The sequence below is a fragment of the Hylobates moloch genome, unplaced genomic scaffold (assembly GCF_009828535.3).
Source record: "Hylobates moloch isolate HMO894 unplaced genomic scaffold, HMol_V3 SCAFFOLD_28, whole genome shotgun sequence".
In the NCBI taxonomy this organism is placed as follows: Eukaryota; Metazoa; Chordata; class Mammalia; order Primates; family Hylobatidae; genus Hylobates; species Hylobates moloch.
The window spans coordinates 581553-596397 of NW_026652303.1; the positions used below are offsets into that span (position 1 = coordinate 581553).

The 14845-nt window shown below is 38.3% G+C and overlaps 1 protein-coding gene across 2 annotated transcripts; it reads left to right on the forward strand.

Moving 5' to 3' along the window:
• Nucleotides 1-894: 894 nt before the first annotated feature.
• On the forward strand, nucleotides 895-13888 carry LOC116463164 (peptide chain release factor 1-like, mitochondrial). Of its 2 annotated transcripts, none has more exons than XM_032146142.2 (7): nucleotides 895-1177; nucleotides 4961-5040; nucleotides 8270-8453; nucleotides 8910-9073; nucleotides 10628-10745; nucleotides 12288-12424; nucleotides 13500-13888. In XM_032146142.2, exons 1-7 carry the CDS (start codon nucleotides 919-921, stop codon nucleotides 13698-13700), a joined length of 1143 nt encoding a protein of 380 aa, XP_032002033.1. In that variant the 5' UTR covers nucleotides 895-918; the 3' UTR covers nucleotides 13701-13888. The 2 variants fall into 2 exon arrangements, with proteins under 2 accessions (XP_032002033.1, XP_032002036.1); XM_032146145.2 differs by having other exon boundaries at nucleotides 1128-1177; nucleotides 8295-8453.
• Nucleotides 13889-14845: the final 957 nt, after the last annotated feature.

The window sequence follows — 14845 nt, forward strand, 5'->3', positions numbered from 1 at the left end:
ACAGGTCTTTTGAAAAGTGCAAAGCATTGTGCCAATAAATGTCAGTATTGCTGGCACCTATCCACTACCAGTTTTTTGGAAAGGGATGAGGGTTGGACTCTTGGAGGCAGATATCTGAAGGCTTTGTTGGGCTGTAGGTTGCTGTAACACGGAATCACTCCACCGCTTTAAAAAGCTGACGGTAAGTGGGACTAAGTGAAAATGAATGGGCAGGTGAATAACAAAGTCCTTTGAAAGCAAGTAAATGATATGGCAGATGAAGGGCACGCATGTCTATTGTGCAAATTCATTCAGTGGTTATCTCATAATACACTTGTCACGTCCTTATTAACACGAACCTGACCCACCATGGACAACAGAAACGTAAGCAGGAAAAAAAGGAGGAGGAATAAACACACGCCTGTCCGTAATAAAACTCGCTCTGGAAGACTCAGCGGCAGCCCTGCACTGGAGACTGACGACTGGCGCGGCCGTGACCTCCGCCCTGCAGCGGACCCTCGACTGCCCTCCACTGCGGCTCTGGAGGCCCCGACTCAGGGCATGGGAAAGAAATCCTCACTATCAGAAAACAGAGGGGCAATTTGCTGCTCTCCCTTTCCGGCCCAACACGTCACCCGTCAACCGGGTACCTAAGAAGAGGCTTTCAGAGGAGGCGCCCAAGATCTCCCAGGCCCGCCCCGTCCCAATCACGCTCCGCTCAGCCCCCTCAACTTTTGGCCTCCAGGAAGTTCGCAGCGTTCTCACGCTCGGCAGGAAGTTCCCGCCAAGGCTTCCGGAAAATCCTTTTAAAAAACACCGCTTGCGCTGGGCGGGGCTTGGTGAGCTCTCACCCCTATCTCTAAGTTCCGGGTGTTGTCGCGAGGCCTGCTCTGTCCGGTACTTCCGGTTCCGGTCAGGGTCATCGGTCTCGGCCTAAAGATGCGGTCCCGGGTTCTGTGGGGCGCTGCCCGGTGGCTCTGGCCCCGCGGGGCCGTTGGCCCAGCCCGCCGGCCCCTGAGCTCCGGTAGCCCGCCGCTTGAGGAGCTGTTCGCCCGGGGCGGGCCCTTGCGGACCTTCCTCGAGCGCCAGACGGGGTCTGAAGCCCATCTGAAGGTCAGGAGGCCCGAGTTGCTGGCGGTGATCAAACTGCTGAACGAGAAGGAGCAGGAGCTGCGGGAGACTGAGCACTTGCTGCACGGTAAGGGTCAGGCCCGGGGGAGAGGCGTCAGAGCACATTCTTGACTCTTCGTTTGACTTTTCCACTGCCCACACTGCCCGAGTTTGAAACTCTTTACTCACTTGCAGCCGTTTTTATTTTGGATCAGAGATCAGGACATCATTACGTGCTGTTTGATCCCATCCTCTCCTGTGGGCTGTCTTGTGCTCCTTTGCCACGGTGCTGTGCCCCCTTTTACATGCTTATTAGTTGTGGACTCGGGCAAGAGCTCATTACCTCAGCAAGGATAATTAAGGCACTGTCCCTGTGATGGGCTCCACAGCGGTGTTTCTCAAAGTGTGGTGTGGAGACCCATTTGCAGTAGTATCAGGGCAGTGCTTGTTAATAGCAGACTTAGGACTCAGAATCTCAGACCTAGACGTGGGTAAAGGTACTAAATTGGGAAATTCAGTATGGCCTAAGTATAGAATAGGTGGGAGATGATATCATAGAAACATGAAGCCAGAAAAATAGTTAAGAACCTTGCAAGACAAAGAATTTGGATTTATTTTTTATAGACCATGGAAAGTTAGCATATGTTTTTAAGCAGAGAATTCACGTCTTTGTAAAGAAAAGTTAATGGTGGCATGCGCTGAGGATGAATTGGAGTATTCTCCAGAAACCCTGGTGACTGACAGGCCAGGGAGGAGGCAGTTGAAACAATCCAAAGAAGAAATGGTGATAGGCATAGGTCTGACTCACAAAACATTTTGAGGAACAAGTTAGGATTTAGTGGCTTATGCCCTGAGAAGGATGAAGGAGAGAGTTAGTTCTAAGAAAAGTCTTAGGTTTCTGGCTTCAGCACAAGTGGTACTGTTAATTAAGATGAAAGTATAAAAGTTGGACCGAATTTTTTAAAAAGATGAGTTTTGCATTGAATGCCATATTAAGTTAAAAATACCTGTGAAAAGGAATTCCAATAAAGATATCTGTACTAGTCTAGGAGAAACAATTACTGACATAGGAGAAAAATTGAGCCCAAATAATCATATGAGAGCTCTCGAGATATACAGTATATGGTAAATTAAACCTTAGAAGTAGATGAGAACACTCAGGGAAAATGTGTTAAGATAGAAACAAGTCTAACAAGGCCAGAAATACACAGTGTTTGAGGAGCAGGCAGAGAAGAAGGCTATACAAGGTCAAGAAAAAAACAGCCAGAGCTTTGTGACCTTGAAGTAGATAAATAAATGAAGCTGTAGAAGCCAATAGAAAATTTCAAGAAGAGATCCTTGGCCAGGCGTGATGGCTCACGCCTCTAATCCCAGCACCTTGAGAGGCTCAGGTGGGCGGATCACTTGAGCCCAGGAGTTCGAGACCAGCCTGGGCAACATGGCAAAACCCTGTCTCTACAAACAATGCAAAATTAGCTGGGCATGGTGGTGCATGCCTGTGGTCCCAGCTACTTGAGAGGCTGAGGTGGGAGAATCGCTTGAACCCGGGAGGTGGAAGTTGCAGTGAGCCAAGATGGTGCCAGTGCACTCCAGCCTGGGTGACAGCGCAAGACCCTGCCTCAAAAAAAAAAAAAAAAAAAAAAAAAAAAATCCTCAGTACCTGACATAGAAAGCTAAAACTCAGCCTTTTCAGCTCACACTGAAATAAGTCTTTAGATTTGGCAATTTTGTCATTGGTAACTTGAATAAAAATAGTCTTGATATGATTATAGAATCCAGTGTAACAGCTTGAGAAGTAAATTAGAGTTAACAAGAGAAAAGTAATAAAAATGGCATTTTATCTCCAGAAATCTGGGTGGGAAAAGAGGGGTGACAATAAGCAGCTACTTAAAGGGTTGAAAAGAAAAGGACTCATTTAGAATGGGAAACCATAAACATCTTTGTAGGCAAAGGGGAAGGCAGGCACATAGTAGGTGTCCAGTAAACATATATTGATTTATAATATTCAAGATAAATTAAAGAAGTAGTATATTACCATTGCCTGTGAGTAACTCCTCATTCTAAACCCTTTAGAGCTGCGCTGTCCAATATGGTAGCCAGTAGCCACACAGCTGTTGAGCTATTTTGGTGGCTAGTCTGAATTGAGGTGTGTAAGTGTAAAATACATACAGATTTCAAACACTTGGTATAAAAAGTAATATTTTTATGTTAATTACATGTTGAAATAATATTTGGAGCATATTGGGTTAAATAAAATATAGTATTAAAATTAAATTACTTCTAGACTCCAGTTCCAATCTCCTTAGCTTTGCAGAACTGAAAGGCACCTTAGAGATCATCCAGCTCAGAACTTTCATTTCATTCTTGTCATAACTGAGAGAAGTTGAGCCTGTTGCCCTAACAGTACCTTAGCGATTAAGCTAGGGCTAGAATTCATTTTTGCTTTTCCTAACTCAACACATTTTCCATTCTACCAAATTTCTTCCATACCATATGCTTGCCAAAATAATTTTCAGCAGTGCTTCCTGTACTTGCTTATCTCAGTTTTGCTGTTGTTATTCTCTCTCCTTGAGTTAATCTTTCTTTCCTTTTTCTGCCCAACAGATTCCTTCAAGGTGCAACTGTTTTAATATTTAATCACATAGTGTATTAGTCTGTTTTCACACTGCTGATAAAGACATACCCAAGACAGGGTAATTTTTAAGAAAAAGAGGTTTAATAGACTCACAGTTCCACGTGGCTGGGGAGGCCTCCCAATCATGGTGGAAGGCAAAAGGCACGTCTTACATGGCAGCAGACAAGAGAGAGAACTTGTACAGGGGAACTCTTCTTTATAAAACCATCAGATCTTGTAAGACTTATTCACTATCATGAGAACAGCACGGGAAATACCTGCCCCCATGATTCAGTTACCTCCCACTGGGTCCCTCCCACAACAGGTGGGAACTGTGGGAGCTACAAATCAAAATGAGATTTGGGTGGGGACACAGCCAAACCATGTCACATGGGGTTTAGGTTGTTTTTTGTTTTTCTCTTCTAGAAAAATATAAAGACTAAAATTATCTATAATGCTTTCTTGAGGGCAGGTCTTATATATGTATTATCCCACTTCCCAGCATGGTTGGTTCTTAATAGACAAGCATACAAACTGATGCTTTGTAAGGGTTTGAACTTTCAATAGAGAGAACAATTTGTTAATAGCCAGAAATTTTCCCTTTCCTCCTCCTTTATGTAGGCTGCATATCATCTGTAGGGTAGAGGAATGAGAAAGTATGTTTTATAAGGTAAAAATGAAAATTCAAAGATGAAACAACAATAAAGGTAAAGCCAGAGAGAGAGAGAGAGAGGAGTACTTCATATAAACATTCTGTATACATTAGGCAGAATCTAATAAATGTTTTTGGGTGGATACTAAAATACTAATGAAACATTTGCTTATAAGAGAATAAATTTCTACTTTTTAATTGAATTTTAGTTTTACTGGTGTAATCTTCTGTCACCCTTCTGTCTTATTAGCTAAATGCATTCGTTATTGTACAGTCTAAGTTGGAAGTCTAAAAGCATATTTATTAAGGTGAATATTTCATGGAGATGAAATTATGGAAGAGTTTAGCTTCTTTATATTTTTATAGAAATTTGTACTTGTACTTTGTCAGAAAAAAAAATTTTATACTTACATGCTTATGAAAACTAATGTATGAAATGGTGAAATTGATTGAAAGGCATTTATTGAATGGCATTTATTGAAAGGACAAGATAGACATTTTATTTTTCCCTTCAGCTATAATAACCATAAAACTATTTCCTAGAAGTCTGCTGGCAGTTTAACACTAATTAAGGAAAACGTTAACTTCTGCCCTTTTTTTCCTAGATGAGAATGAAGATTTAAGGAAACTTGCAGAGAATGAAATAACTTTGTGTCAAAAAGAAATAACTCAGCTGAAGCATCAGGTATGATATTTCTGCAAAGAATAAAGCATTTGTGCTATTCTTAGGCATTAAAGTTTATTAAAGGTTTATAAAAACAAAGAAGTGACGAGCTTGTTACTGTTTAGAATAAACTGGGTTTTTAAAATTTATTTTCTAGATTTATTGAGGTATAAATTGACCCCCAAAATTGCATATATTTTAAGGTATATGATGTGATGTTTTGATATATGCATACATTTTGAAATGATTATGACTATCAATAAACTGGTTTTTAAAGAACAAACTTCACATGGTCCTGTTTTCATCATATTAAAAGTACTGTAGAGCTCTCACAGAAAGATAAATGTCACAGTGATAGTATTTTCTGGAAAGGCAGTGAAATAGTGGCGTATCTTCCCTTTTTTTTTTTTTTTTTTTAAGAAGGCTGGAGAGGTAGACATGGGGCAGAAGAGGTTATATGAAAGGACTTCAAAAGTGTGGAAAACTGGAATTAAAAGATAAAAATATATATATAAACTTTAATTTATTGACATAAGTGCCACCAGCTATCAAGTTCAAGACACTTTTCTAAGCAAAAAGGTGATATACCAGCATTTAATGCATCCCTAAAGAACTGAGGGTCCTGGGAATTTAACCATGTCAATGTAGTCTTTTTTATATTATTAACTAAAGAACAATGGGTACCCTTTACAAATTTTTTAAGATCGGGAAACAAAAAAGAGGAGCCAAATAAGGACTGTAACATGAGTGCCTATGGATTTCCCATTGAAGCTCTCAAAATTGCCTGTTTGATGAGAGGAATGAGCAGGAGCATTTGTGTAGGAGAGGACTCTGGTGAAGCTGTCCCTGGTATTTTGCTAAAACTCTGGCTAACTTTCTCAAAACCCTCATAGTAAGCAGATGCTGTTCTTTGGCCCTCCAGAATGTTAATAAGCAAGGTGCCTTGAGAATCCCCAAAGACTATTGCCATGACCTTTGCCCCTAGCCAGTCTGCTTTTGCTTTGACTGGACCTCTTCCACCTCTTGGTGGCCATTGTTTTGATTGTACTTTGTCTCCAGGATCATACTGGTAAAGCCATGTTTCACTTCCGGTTACAATTCAAAGAAATGCTTTAGGATCTTGATCCAATTTGTTTAAAATTTCTATTGAAAGTTCTGCTCTTGCCTCCAGCTGATCTGCATGCAAAGGTTCTGGCACCCATCCAGTGGAAAGTTTTCTCACCTTTAATTTTTTTGTCAGAATTTTATAAGCTGAACCAGTTGAGATGTCTGTGGTGTACTATTGTTTCTGCTGTTAATCATCAGTCTTCTTCAATTAGGGCACGAATAAGATAATATTTTTCCTCACAAATTGATGTGGATGGTCTGCCACTGTGGACTTCTTCAACATCATCTTGTTTCTACTTAAAACGAGTTATCCATTTGTAAACTGCTGATTTCTTCAAGGCATCATCCCCATAAACTTTTAATAAAGCATCAGTGGTTTCACCATTCTTCCACCTAAGCTTCACCAGCAATTTAATGTTTGTTCTTGCTTCAATTTTAGCAGAGTTCATATTGCTCTGATGGGGCTCTTTGCAAACTGATACCCTTTTTAGTACCTCAAAGTAGAGCCTGTGACTTGTTATAACAAGTTAGCACGAGTTTGTTACAAAATAACTTTGAAATACAACTTCTTGAAGTCCCCTGGTAGAGTGATAGTACACTGTGAGCTCCTCAGGGCCAGGAATATTTATTTTGCATCTCTGACACTATTTAGAATGCCAGACCTAGAGTAAGCCCTCATGATTTTAAGAATTGGATTACACTGCTTTGGTTGTAAATCTTTGTGAATTACAGAACATATACAGTTAATGAAGAATAATTATATGAAATTAGAGCCACTCTTTGCTAATTCTGTAAAGCAGAGACTAAAGGTTGACAGCAATTACCTCTGGGGATAAGTGAAAGAATATGTTAGGTAAGGAAGGAGCCAGGAAAGGGGGTACTTATTTTTGAGCATCTGCTTCCCCTTTAGCCAAATGTGAAAATTACTAAAAATTAATGTTCCTATAACCTATGTTAGAGGGGGAGAATTCCACTATAAGGTGAAAAGTATAGTGTAGCTCGCGTTTTACCCATTTTCTAAATTAAATTTTGTGTGAATAACAAGGATATGTGTATTAAATGTTCCTGTTCAGTGTCTAGTAATCAACAAACAGAAGTAAAATCCATTATTTATTCAAAATTTGAATGATAATGTTGTATTGGCATATGCTGGAGAGATGAAAAAGTAGTAACTAGCATAGCTTCTGACCAATGTCAAGTGTGATAGTAGTGTACTCAGGTATATTCAGGCTCAATTCTAGCTCTTCCACTTACTTTTCAGTTGGGTAATCTCAAGCCACTAGATTATTCAACCCCTGTAAAGTTAGTTTCACATCTTAAGGTAGAACTGTCAATAATACTTACCCAAGATTGTTTTAAGAATTAAAGTATGTACAGTGCTTAGAATGCCTGCCATATATTAAAGAACCAATAAAATGTTGGTAGCTTTTCTTATTAATTGACCTAATCTAAGAAGTCTTTGTTCTAGATCCCCTTGATTAGAAACATACTATTGTAATGGAGGGAAGACTGATCTAGGCACAAAGGTTTGTGTTCTTGTGCCTGCTTGGCCAGTAACTAACACTTTGCCCTTAAACAAGTCATTTAATCTCTGTTAAGCTCTGTTTCCTTTACATGTATAATTAAAGAATTGGACCAGATAATCTCTCAGAGCCTTTTTAGTTTCAAAATTACAAGTTTCTCTTCCATAATGAGAAATCTTAAAATAATACAAATGCAGTTTTGAGTGTTTTTGGTTTTCTGTCATACTAGGCCTTAATTTTCAAGAAGATGGATCTAGAATCTTCTTTTGCTTTCTACAACAGTATAATCTCCTAATCACAGCAAGTACTTAGTTCTTATTAACTGAAGAGAGAACTGATATAAAGCATACAAGAACTCCAACAGACAATAAAACAAGCCTGAAGTTTTAGCTGAATCTTAACAGCATTTGTAATATGGTTGTAACATTAATACTTTATGGAAGTTACACATTATACAGTTCTAATTGGCAAGGTGGTTGAACAGTACTCAGCAATATTACATTATTTGCTTGGCGAAACTTAAGTTAAATATTTAAAATTCCTGAATCATTTAGCTTTTTTTATTTTTTGGTAAATTTTAAATCTTAATTATAGGAGGGGTGATATTTTTATATTTACAGATTATCTTACTTTTGGTTCCCTCAGAAGAAACAGATGAAAATGATTTGATCCTGGAAGTAACTGCAGGAGTTGGAGGTCAGGAGGCAATGTTGTTTACTTCAGAGATATTTGATATGTATCAGCAATATGCTGCATTTAAAAGATGGCATTTTGAAACCCTGGAATATTTTCCAAGTGAACTAGGTCAGTAAACTATTCATTTTGTTTCGGGTAAAGTGTTTAGGAGAGTTGGAAAGACCATGACTAGGCTTTAGAACTTATCTGTAAGGATGCTTATGTAGTTTTATGCTCATCATTTACCTAATAAATTTGAATGCAAATACAATAATTTTGAGATGACCTATAAAATCTAATGGAGAGTCTTTCAATAATACTAACCATTGAATTGCTAACAGTATTTAAAAGTAGTCTTAGACGTGTTACTGATGTCAGTTGATTAGCCCCATAAATGCTTTGTTTAGTACTTGTAAGCAGTAAATATAAATATTAAAACACTGAATATTTTAATATGTTTTACAGTCTCCATGTTTATCTCCTTTTATGACTTTAAAAATATACCTCAAGATAGTAGATGTGATGGTCAATTATTTATAAATGGTGGGAATAATAAAAATAATTCTATTTCCTTGTATTTTCAAGGTGGCCTTAGACATGCATCTGCCAGCATTGGGGGTTCAGAAGCCTATAGGCACATGAAATTTGAAGGAGGTGTTCACAGAGTACAAAGAGTGCCAAAGACAGAAAAGCAAGGCCGCGTCCATACTAGCACCATGACTGTAGCAATATTACCCCAGCCTACTGAGGTAAGGCATAAACCCCTCTCCTTGGAATCCTGGGCCTAGCACAGTGCCTTATCCCCAGAGTAACATTCAGAGTTTACTGAATTGAGTATCTATTTGGTCTTCCTTGTGTATTTTGAGTTGCATATTATCTCAGTCTAAAAAATATAATTTTATAATGCTAAAAAATTAAGGATTTATAAATGATACAATGTTGCATTGTCTGCATATTAGTATTTTCCTAATAAGTAGTTATTGTGAGATCATCTCTGTGGGTGAAATAATAACCAATTTAAATATGGACTGGTTGCCTTTATAATGACTTCTGCCTTGTGTGACTGGTTTGTGGGGTATTAACAGCAACAATCCTATTTAACAAAGGTAATTACTTAACAGAATTGCTGCTTCATAACCCAGTTACATTAAAATGAAAGTATATTGTTATACTGTTCAAAATGAGTATACTTTATTCTCACAAAGCAAATTCTCCGTCTGTATTTTTAAGATAACTTAGTGTAGGAGTTCTGTTTTGCCTCATTTCCCTTCTGCTGAAAAGTGATAGGAGATATCTGACTTATTTTTCAGAATGAAGTGTGAATGCTTTGAGAAGGAACTCTTAGTAGTTCCTATGCTAATTTTGGGAAAAAGTGCTATTTGGCTCTGTAATAAGTTTAATGGAGTTCCTTTCTTTAGGTCTTATTAGTTTCTTTAGATGTAATTTTTGTGTGAATCGTAGGTGAGAAACTAAGCAGTTAAGGGAGAGAGTAAAGTAGAATAAATGGCAGGGGTGACACCTAGAAACCTAGTCACTTATGTTTAAGCATCTTGGGGTGGAAGTTTTCAGGAAAAGATGAGAGCCTGAGGTCCATGTATCATCTAATTCCTCTAGCAACCATAAGAGGGAGTCACACAGGGAGACAGAGGTAGAAGGCCCAGGGAATGGTAGGATTCTTACTGCCAGCATTGCAGAGATGTCACAGAATGGTTCTTAGTTGTTCATGAAACAGTGCTTTTTATGGTGGCTCCCAGGACAAAGCATTACCTTGACCTCAGACCCAATGTGTTGAGGAATTGAGACTCATGACTTCTTGGCCACTCCCATTTCCATTTGGCTCATCTTTGCCTCCAAATATGTTTGAAATAAAACGAAACAGACCCTTCCCACAGTTCTCAAGCTACCTTTTTTTTTTTTTTTTTCCTGCTGCTAGGCTCTTTAAACTCAGAAAAATTTGAAAAAACCTTACCTTAGCTCACACATTCAGTTCTAAAAGTAGGCAGAATAGTATCAAGTTCTGCTGTTTCTGTGGTAAGAAATGGGTAAAGAGAAGCCAGGTTTTTGAGGACTAGAAAGGATTTGTTTTTCAAAACTGTACAGTCCTGTACTATTTCAATTCCCTACTCTTCCAAAAAGCAAAAAAGTTTTAAAATGGTATCCTTCTAGCTACTCTCTAGTCTTAAAAATTAAACCTCCCAAATATATGAATTCTGTACATGTTGTATATTCATAAATGGGTCACTCTTGCCTTTATAAAGTTGATACATGTAATCTTCTAAAATCCCAACTTTTCTTCTGTATAGATTAATCTGGTGATTAATCCGAAAGATTTGAGAATTGACACTAAGCGAGCCAGTGGAGCTGGGGGGCAGCATGTAAATACCACGGACAGTGCTGTCCGGATAGTTCATCTTCCAACAGGTGTGTACTTATTCCTTCAATATATGACACCAAAGAAATAAATTTTGGAATAATTTGACTAATTTTCCACTGAAATAGATCCTCGGTTACCAGAGAAGTGTATATTACTAAGGATTGTTATTAAATATTTGATTTACTTAGAATCCTTACCTGATACTCTGTGGAATAATTGCAAGGCGAGGAAGAGGGAGGAATCCAAACTCAGGGAATGTCTGTATTAATGACTATTTATAGAAGGTGTGGATGGTCCTTTCAGGTGGAGTTCTGAGTTTTACACTTAAAAAGAAAATTCTCACAATGAAGTAATTATCATGGGTTCTTTATCAGAAAATGTTCTAAATCATTGGTTCTGAGCCTTTTTGCAGGGGAGGGGAACATGGCTTCCTTTAAAAAAAATGATATGAAAGCATTGGACCTCCTACTCAGAAACATATATACAGTTTTGCATATAATTGCAGGGGCTTCTTTCCATTAAGTTCATTCACATACTTTGAGGGAATCTGATTCTAGATAGTTAGGCAAAGGGACTACATCGAAATCTCCAGTATACTGTAGCTCAAACTAAACGTCTTTCACAAGTATCACCACAGTGATTCACATGTGATAAAGAGCATAGGGATAGCAAATCTCAGTTATCTAGAAAGGAAACAAGAATCGCTTACTATGACTAATCTCAAATGGGCATAATCCCTATTAACTAATAGTGGTTGAGGCCAGTACTGGATTGTTATGATTTTGTTCTTTTAATTATGAGAATATCCTTATGTTAAACTGGATGATATCTTAGGTAATACAGAATATGAAACAAAAATTGGGGGAAAAAATGGATAGCCTAAAAAAATTAAGTGATTTTCTCTAATAATAGGGTTTTTCATATATCTTAGTTTGTATAAGCAGTTGTTACTTTTAAAACATGGTGGCTAGCTGAGGGGAAACAATCTGTATTAAATGATTTATGCTTATTGTTTAGTATGTATGCCTTCAGTATAGAAATACTTTGTGCTAGGCTAGGCACGGTGGCTCACACCTGTAATCTCAGCACTTTGGGAGGCCAAGACGGGTGGATCACGAGGTCAGGAGATCGAGACCATCCTGGCTAACAAGGTGAAACCCCGTCTCTACTAAAAATACAAAAAAAAATTAGCCAGGCGTGGTGGCGGGTGCCTGTAGTCCCAGCTACTCAGGAGGCTGAGGCAGGAGAATCGCTTGAACCCGGGAGGCAGAGCTTGCAGTGAGCCAAGATCGCGCCACTGCACTCCAGCCTGGGCGACAGAGCGAGACTCCATCTCAAACAACAACAACAACAAAAAGAAAGAAAGACTTTGTGCTATTTGTGCTATTGCTCAAACTTAAATTTTTCAGTATTCTGATAAACTCTGCAAAAGTTAAGCTTATAGTCTCTCCCTTTTTTATTAGAGTCCTCTGTTTTTTCCCCTCATAAAGGAAGAAGAAAAAGGATGAGGAAGAAAAGGAGTATTCCTTGATAATAAGTAAAGAAGATTTTTCTATTAAAACTTTTTAATTCTCGTTAACACTATTCAGGTGTTGTGTCTGAATGTCAACAAGAGAGATCTCAGCTGAAAAATAAAGAGCTGGCTATGACAAAGTTACGTGCAAAACTGTACAGCATGCATCTAGAGGAAGAAACAAATAAAAGACAGAATGCCAGAAAAATTCAGGTAAAAAATGAATTTTAAAAATGCTTTTAAAGGATAGAAATATTTTTATATAACAGCTTTAATAACTCGGTTTTTATGTATCATATTTGTTTTAATCTGTGTTGAAAACAATTCAAGTAGTCTAAGGGCTATCCTTTGATGGTAATCTTACACCTCTGCCCTGTTTTCTATATTCAAAGGTATTTTTCTCAGACTTTTAATTGTTACTAAAAATAAAGATATATACTGAGTCCTCATTCATTTTTAATCCTTTGAAATTTTAATTATGCAAGAAAGTTGGAAAGCAAACTCAACTTGGCTTTCTTCCTGTTTGGTATTTAATTTTTGTTGTTGTTGTTTGTTATTGAGATGGAGTTTTGCTGTTGTCACCCAGGCTGGAGTGCAGTGGTGCGATCTTGGCTGACTGCAACCTCCGCCTCCTGGGTTCAAGCAATTCTCCTGCCGCAGCCTCCTGAGTAGCTGGGATTATAGGCGCCTGCCATCACACCCGGCTAACTTTTTGTATTTTTAGTAGAGACAGGGTTTAGCCATGTTGGGCAGGCTGGTCTCGAACTCCTGACCTCAGGTGATCCACCCACCTCAGCCTCCCAAAGTGCTGGGATTACAAGTGTGAGCCACCGTGCCCGGCCGGTATTTAATTTTATAACTACAGAGCCTTTTAGAGTTCCTCAATATGGGAAACTCACCACCTTGTTACCACGGAAGATGACTGCATTAATTCACAGAGATTATATGTATTCAGTGACTATAGGAATAGCAACTATGTGCCAGGCTCTATAGTCATCATCACTGTGTAGTAGACACTGTATTTTGCAGATCAGGAAACTAAGTTGCCCGAGGTCATAGAACATTGAAGTGGCTGAGGCAGGATTCAGATAGTAAATCTGATTTTAGAGCACGTGTTCTTTTTTCTATATCATGTTCCCATGTAATTTGAGATTCTAAGTGTTTAAAACCTGGTTCTCGCATTTTGATTCATGTTATAAATCAGTAACTTAAGTCTCCAAATAAGTTAAATTTGTAGGTTTAAATTGCCCCGAATCTAACTGCATCTCATCTTTTTTTCTATATACAGATTGGAAGTAAAGGAAGATCAGAGAAAATAAGAACATATAATTTTCCACAGAACCGGGTCACAGATCACAGAATAAACAGGACACTGCATGATCTTGAAACTTTTATGCAAGGAGATTATCTACTGGATGAACTTGTACAGTCATTGAAGGAATACGCCGATTACGAATCTTTAGTAGAAATTATTTCCCAAAAAGTTTAAGTTGATTTGTGATTTATAGACTTTCGTAGCTTAGAAAAATTCTACAGTACATCCACATAGGGTGAAAATACCCTTAGTCTCTTAAAAAACATGAGTTAACACAGTTGGAGGTAATATGCATATTCTGAAGTCATAGATAATTTACACAGATCTCTCTCAATGCATTAATAAAAATCATACAATATACAGATGGTCCTCGATTTACATTGTGGTTAATTCCCAATAAACCCATCGTAAGTTAAAAATGCATATAACGTTAGCAACATAGCAGTCTCCTACTTAATGACAGCTTGACTTAACAATTTTCCAACTTTACCATGGTGTGAAAGAGGTATGATTCCTAAGTCCTAAGGAGCTCCTCAGCTTGAAATGGGGCTACATCCCTATAGACCCATCATAAAGTCAAAAAATCCTAAAACGTAAGTTGGTGACCATCTGTAATCATGACGTGGTGGTAAATCTTGGACGCTTCCTTACAATAAGTAGACAAAGGAAAATCATCCTTTGTCCTGTTCTATGTAAATATTTAATGAATGATCAAAACGTCAGTTTAAATATTATGAAAAACTTTAAACATAATATAGTAGAAGTAAGACAGTAAATACTGTATCCTAATATCCAGTCAGGAGACAGAAACCATACCATTAACTTGAACAGGGATAATTTTAATATAAAAAACTGTTAACCGATAATGGTATTAACTTTTAAGAGGGATGAAAGAGAGCTATGATGTCCTAGGACTGAGAGTACCCTAGGAAAGAATACCCTTGAAAGGGTCTCCCCTTCCTCATGGTGAAGTCAGGCCTAATGAAGAGAGTGGCTACAGCCTACTCAGTGATGGGGAAATTCCCTGTCTTGCACTGGGCCAGAGCTGGTGTACAGCTGGTGGATCAGGTCTTACAAGCAAAGAACCTCACACTCTCGACTGGTAAGCCAGAAGCCTCTTGCTAGGGTGTGAGCAAAACTTGGACAGGAACTGTCAGTAGATGTTTGTGTTTGTCAAGATTCTCCAGACAAACTTCCTTAAAAGGATTGGCTTGTGTGATTATTATTAAGTCTAACAAGTCCAAAAGCTGGAGTGTGAGGCAGGAGGCTGGAAACCCAGGAAAGCTGATGGTGCAGGTCCGGTCCAAAGGTATCTGTTG

Bases quoted from the DNA above. Each gene is read 5' to 3' on its own strand.
- LOC116463164 (XM_032146142.2), top strand. From the start codon at position 919: ATGCGGTCCCGGGTTCTGTGGGGCGCTGCCCGGTGGCTCTGGCCCCGC. The intron at 5,041-8,269 runs GTATGATATTTC...TTATATTTACAG, and splicing joins TAACTCAGCTGAAGCATCAG to ATTATCTTACTTTTGGTTCC. The intron at 9,074-10,627 runs GTAAGGCATAAA...TCTTCTGTATAG, and splicing joins TATTACCCCAGCCTACTGAG to ATTAATCTGGTGATTAATCC.